Genomic DNA, 6,812 nt, shown 5'->3' on the forward strand with positions numbered 1-6,812 from the left:
TCACTCTTAAAACAAAAAGAAAAAAAAAACTCATTTAAGGCACAACATGAACACTACACAAGCACGAATGAGCTGCGCATGGTGTCGAGCCTAACTAGGTCTTAGGTATATGAGTCGGCACAAGCATAGCACTTGGTCAACTCGTTTGACACCTCGATCTACCTCATACGTACCTTAATGTATCTCCACCCCTTATTGATTAAGACTTCCATGTAATAGGTGTATACACTCACACTCTCACAATATCTTCTCACATGCTAGTCATGTGATTACTTATTGTGAGAGTGATAGTGTAATGGTGTATACACTCGTTACATGTAAGTTTTTCTCATATGTCAAAATTACTTAAGCTTGTGGAGGTTTGAGATGAACAATATATAAAAGTATATAAGGTCTCGATCTTCCTGTAATATTTTTTGTTTTGAAAATACTTGCAAAATTTTTATAATAACTCAAAATTACGATAGTAAAAGTGGGACCTTGGTCATGATCTATCCTACCATCTTCGGTCTTCGATCCCGTTATAATTTGCCCATAGTTTGAAATTAATTGTTTCTTACTTGGTTTAAATATGTGAGATAGAATTGTAACTAATTAAAGGGACGGTGGTGATGGTGGGAGAGCTTGAAAGGGTTCATGCGTTCACCCGCGCGCGGCAGATAAAACTGCTTATCGATGATATTTTTGGCGACAAATGGCTAAGTGGCTATGCATGCATGGGATTTTTTATTTTTTATTTTGGCTATGCATGCATGGAATTTGTTGTGTGCTGCAACGGCCCCACACACTCGTCAAAGATTCTTGAGACAGGTCCAGAAAACAGTGTGAGGATTTGCGGCAGTTACACAAATATCACTCTCACGTGTCTGCCTCGGTTTCTACGCTCAACTTCCACGAATCCACGCCATTAATTTGTAACGAATAAAAATTAGGTGTATCACATTTTTTTTACTAGATGTCTACATGTGGGTCCAATTTTTATTTGGCATATGAGCTTAAAAAAAAAACTCCGTATCAAAGGTTTTAAAGCCCAGCCCAAAAGCTAATACTCGATTACTGATTCCATACAAACCCGTTTGAAGCCCAGGCCCAAATATTGTGCTGAGGCCCGAACCCAAACACGTTAAAGAATGGATAAAAACAAAAAAGTCAAAAATAGTAAAAACCCCAAAACTGAAGGTTAGGGTTTTAGGCATAGCGACGAGGTACGTGAATTCCCTAGTCCTTTTTCCTCAGCTTCTCAAATTCTCTAAGGCCGCGTTTGGATTGGTGAATTTCCGATTCCCAGTTTTCTCAATCGAAGATTGGATTAAGCCACTCAACTGCCATTGCTTTTATTTCCATTGCCACCAATTCTCGTCATGGAAGCACCACACCCAGGTTCTCTTTCTCTCTCTGTCCAACATATTTCTTTTGGTTCTATCTGTGTTTGTGCTTTGTACACAATCAAGCTGCTTTTTTTTAAAATTTAATTCCACTGCTTAAATTGTAATCTCAGGGAACAAATCGAAAAAGGGAAGAAACAAAGATGAAAACAAAAGCCAGAAGAGCTCCAAGTCTCCGGGTCAAGCGAAAGAGCATAAGGAACAACTCCAAAGGCTTGCCGAAAAGGTTAGAACTTCTATTTTTCCATTTTACCAGCTTATGTATTTTTCAATATATGTGTACTTTTTTTTTTTTTTTTGGTTTTGCAAAAATTTGCTATTTACATTCATATATATGTATATGTATTATGTTTGTATATGTGTGTTTATAAACTAATGTATATGCGAATGGAAGTTTGCAGCGATCATAGTTTAGTTAGAATTTTATTGGGCGGCTTACATTGGTGAGAACTACACGGATTGTTATGCAAATTAATAAAAAAAATTGATTCTCCTAAGAAATTAGGATGAGATTTGGTCACTTAGGGTTGCATAGACTTTTCAAGAATGAACTTGGTTAATTGCATGTGATCTTCAAATTTGATGTTTTGAAAAACCTGCATTTGCCATCAACTCAGAAAACTCAGGTTGGCTGATCACTTGTTAATCTTTCCTGTGCTTTTTTTTTTTTTTCTATTATACTTTAAGTCATGAAGTTATTATTAATTCGTACCTGCAGGACCCGGAGTTCTATGATTTCCTAAAAGAGCATGACAAGGAACTTCTACAATTTAATGATGAGGATATCGATGTGAGTATGCAAACATTGTTTTAACTTTTAATATAACTCAGGGATGTTAAATATTAAATTAAGCCTATCCCTGTTTTACACAGGAAGATTCATTGGAAGAAGCAGAAACTCAAGTAGATGAGGAAGAAGTCGTGGATGAAGAGAGTAGCGGTCATGATGTTGCACAAATGAAACAGAAACCATCGAAAAAAGTTATAACTGCTGAAATGGTTGATTCCTGGTGCAACTTGATTCGAGAAAATGGGAAATTGAGTGCAGTTCATTCTCTTATGAAAGCTTTCCGCACTGCCTGCCACTATGGGGATGATAAAGAGGATGAGTCTTTGTTAGATTTTAGTATTATGTCTAGCAGTGTCTTTAATAAAGTGATGGTATTTGTACTTAATGAAATGGATGGAATAATCCGAAAATTGTTGGAGCTCCCTGCTTTTGGTGGGAAGAAAGAGACCATAATAGATCTGATGAGAACAAAACGATGGAAGAACTACAACCATTTAGTGAAGTCTTATCTTGGAAATGCCTTACATGTCTTGCGTCAAATGACTGACTCAGAAATGATATCATTTACCTTACGGCGTCTTAAATATTCTTCCATATTTTTGGCTGCTTTTCCAGTTCTCTTAAGGAAGTACATTAAGGTAAGTGCAGAGATACACATGATTTTATATTCTGTTTGAATTTTGTGTTATATGCAGATTAGATGTAGCCATGTAGGTTATATTCAGACTAGATATCCGTTATTGGTTTTGACCAAATATTTTTCTTTATAAATTTATTTTTTATCAATTGAGAACTAATTTATATGTTTTACTTTTCAGACTGCCGTTGACTTGTGGGGTTTAGGGGGAGGTGCCCTCCCAGTTGTCTCCCTTCTGTTTCTCAGAGATTTATGCATTCGGCTTGGATCTGATTGCTTAGATGACTGCTTTAAGGGGATATACAAAGCCTATGTCTTGAACTGCCAGTTTATGAATGCAGTGAAATTACAACATGTCCAATTTCTTGGAAATTGTGTAATTGAACTCTTCGGTGTAGACCTTCCCACTGCATATCAACATGCCTTTGTTTTCATTCGACAGTTAGCAATGATTTTGCGAGAAGCACTTAATGCAAGAACTAAGGTATTATTAGCTTTTAAAAAATGCTATTGAGCCTTTCTTTTGCTAGTGCATGTTATCTTGTAGCAAACAGCTTCTTTGTTGAACTTAAGAATGATCATCCTAACAAATTTTTATTCTTGTCTAAAAAATTGACAATTTAGATAAGCTGCCTCTCAAAATTTTCTTGGTATCATTGACTGACTTTATGAAAAAAACTAGCCAGAGCTATATTTCTTGTGCACTTATTCTACTTTGTGTCTTATAGGAAGCATTCCGTAAGGTTTATGAGTGGAAGTTCATGAACTGCCTTGAGCTTTGGACTGGAGCTGTCTGTGCCTACGGCTCAGAAGCTGACTTTAGGCCAGTTGTATATCCCCTGGCCCAAATAATTTATGGTGTTGCCCGTCTAGTTCCAACTGCTAGGTATTTTCCTCTTAGATTGAGGTGTGTTAGAATGCTTAATCGAATTGCTGCTTCGACGGGTACTTTCACACCAGTTTCTGTGCTCCTTTTGGACATGCTTGAAATGAAGGAATTGAATAGGCCGACCACGGGCGGTGTTGGCAAAGCTGTTGATTTGCGTACTATACTTAAGGTAAATATGAGCATGGGCATTCTTTTCAGCTTCAAATATACTACCACAGTTTTATTGTTTATGAGATTGTGGATAATTTTATTCCAGGTTAGCAAGCCAACCCTGAAGACCCGAGCATTTCAGGAGGCATGTGTATTATCTGTTGTTGATGAGCTTGCTGAACATTTAGCGCAGTGGAGCTATTCTATTGCTTTCCCGGAGTTGTCTTTTATTCCAGTTGTGCAATTGCGTAGCTTTTGCAAATCAACCAAGGTTGAGAGGTTTCGGAAAGCAATGAAGCAGCTTATCTGTCAGGTATGTGCTTAGAGTGTTGAGTCTGGTGAACACATGTACTCTGTGTCTCTTCCTGAGCTTGAGATCTGTCAATTGTTGTTTGGTGGAAATAATTTTGTTTATTTTACTGCTCTGTATTGCTAATGATTGCATCTTTTAAATGTGGGAAAGCCTTGGTGCACATAGCTAATGTTTCAGCTATTCTTTGTCCCAGATTGAGGCTAATTCTCAGTTTACAAATGAAAGGCGTATGTCAATCTCATTTCTGCCTACTGATCCTGCAGTTGCATCTTTTCTTGAGGTCTGCTCTTCCATAATTTTTTTTCCATCAGCATATTCTATATGTTTGTACTTTGCTACCAGCCAATAATTATAAGGGCCTATATTTTGGATGCTGAAAGTCACTGGACCAGATCTTGATGAGTTGCTACTCAGCCCTGCTTTAGTTGGCTTGATATTGGTTGTTTTTTCCTTTCAATAATATAATTATTGTATGAATGGTATGTAAGACAAATTGGTGGTGATAACTCAGCAATTGGCTGATTACTGCAGGGTCAGCAGTGTGCAACTCATGCCGGGTTTGAACAAAGCAATTTATGGTTTCTTGTTGGAACAAAGATTTTTCATGATCAAACAATTAAACTATATTTTGCTTCTTCTTCTTTTTTTTTGTATCTAGAGAAAAAAGGTTTGATTGTGATGTAATTCGTTGATAAGCCACATAAATGATATTTGTGATGTAATTGCCTAATTAGTTGTTCAACTCAAATATCTTGAATGCTTTGTCTTCATTTCATTTTATGTTGATATCATATTGGAGAGGCTGAATTCCTTATATGTTGTCCTAGGATGAGAAAAAGTCAGGGGCTAGCCCTCTATCGCAGTATGTTTTAACTCTACGCCAAATAGCACAACAAAGAAATGATTCGTTGATGGAATCCAGGTCTGAGATCATGTTTTCAATTAGGCTTCATATTCATGTTATCATGCTTAATACTCCATTTTCTAACATGCATATGGTTTCCAGTGTTCTTGTTGGGGAGCATTCATCTGTCTTTGGAAGTAAAATACAAGAAAGTGATGAAGAATATGACACCAGGGGTGAGGAAGGCAATACTGTCTTTAGTTCATCCTGGTTACCAGGAATCAATCCCAAGTACGGCTACTAGAATTTCTTCTTCTCTCTCTCTCTCTCTCTCTCTCATTTTCTTATCAATATTTGTTTTTATTTGTGTTGCAACATTATTGGTTTGCAGGGATAAAGAAGATAAAGACGTGAAAAGGAAGAAAAAGAAGAGAAAGACACAGAGGCTGGAAGAGGTAGCCATGGATGAAGATATTGTTCAGGAGTTGGTACTCAGTTCTGACGAAGAGGATGGATCTGTAAGTGACACCCTTTTGGCTGAGGAAGATGAAGAGGGGAAATCAGTACCCTCAGAACTGGAGAGCAAGAAGCAGAAACACTCTACTAATACATCAAAGAAGAAGAACGTAAATTCTCGAGCAAAGAAATCAAGGAAGAGAAAGAAGGCTAACTGAAGAGACACAAGTTATGCTAGTCCTTTTTGTTGTCCGATAGCCTACTTTGTTTTGTTAATCTTTTTTCTTTTCAACAGCAGTTATGATAATGGTATTTAAGAGCATATGCAAATTAATCTTCACTCCGGACCTTGAAACCAGTTTTGTAAAAGATGCTTGTATACCTGAAAGTTATGTATGAAAAGAAATTCAGTTTGTTCAATGTTGTTGGTTTGCCGCCTAACTCCAAGAGTCGGTATAGGAACGCAGGTAGTACTCAAATGAATTATGATCTAAATCTAATTATCCGTCTTTGGATATTGGGAGAATTTAGTTGTGCTGACATAAAATTGGTAAGTTGGGACACTTTGTACAAACCTCATTTTGTGTAAACCTATTCTTTAGCTTTAGAATTGGTGGATATTTTCTGTAATGAGTTAAAAAACCGTGGATGAATCGTCAAAATGAAAAAGTTTATAACATCTACATCTTTTTTCTATAATATTTATCGAAGTAAAAACACATAAAAATATTTGTTAGACAGAAATAGTGTACCTTTTAAAACTTCATCATTTATAATTTGTTCAGAGCCAACCCATTCGTAGCCCTAAAGGTGTGAAAACCAATTATTAAAAATCCACTTATACCAGTTAAGGTTCCACTATTTAAGAAAAATGAAGCCACAACACATATGGAAAATCCTCGGTCGGATCGGGTTGGGTTTTACGGTTATACGGTTATACCTGATATCAGAGAAATAAAAATTTAAAACCAAACCAACCCAATCTGTAAGGTTGGTCAGACCCCTATTAATAATTGTATAAAAATGATGCATTTTCTATTACTAAGTAATATAATGCTCTTTCCGAAATAAGACCTCAATTATTCTCGGTCGGGTCGGATTCGGTTATGACCATATTAAAGAGAAGTAAAAGTTGAAAACCAAACCAACCCAACCTGTCACACATGGATTATCCTCGGTCGAATCGGGTTGAGTTAGAATCCAATTACAGAGAAATAAAAGTTGAAAATTACACCAACCCAACTTAATTGTCAAGGTTGGTAGGACCCCTATTAATATTGCACAACTTGAGATTTCATTTACGCAAATTTGGAAATGATGCGGGATTTATTTCTAAATAATAGAATGT

At 36.5% G+C, this 6,812-nt stretch overlaps 1 protein-coding gene across 1 annotated transcript; it reads left to right on the forward strand.

The window, feature by feature from the left end:
• Positions 1–1,180: 1,180 nt before the first annotated feature.
• LOC147296048 (Noc2p family) lies at positions 1,181–5,884 on the forward strand. The gene is made up of 11 exons (XM_086253629.1): positions 1,181–1,380; positions 1,499–1,611; positions 2,104–2,175; positions 2,259–2,813; positions 2,994–3,296; positions 3,541–3,870; positions 3,958–4,164; positions 4,358–4,444; positions 4,992–5,086; positions 5,171–5,299; positions 5,400–5,884. Exons 1-11 carry the CDS (start codon positions 1,362–1,364, stop codon positions 5,680–5,682), a joined length of 2,193 nt encoding a protein of 730 aa, XP_086109755.1. The 5' UTR covers positions 1,181–1,361; the 3' UTR covers positions 5,683–5,884.
• The last annotated feature ends 928 nt before the right edge of the window (positions 5,885–6,812 follow it).

This window comes from Dryas octopetala, chromosome 1, assembly GCF_963921425.1.
Source record: "Dryas octopetala chromosome 1, drDryOcto1.1, whole genome shotgun sequence".
NCBI classification, from domain to species: domain Eukaryota; kingdom Viridiplantae; phylum Streptophyta; class Magnoliopsida; order Rosales; family Rosaceae; genus Dryas; species Dryas octopetala.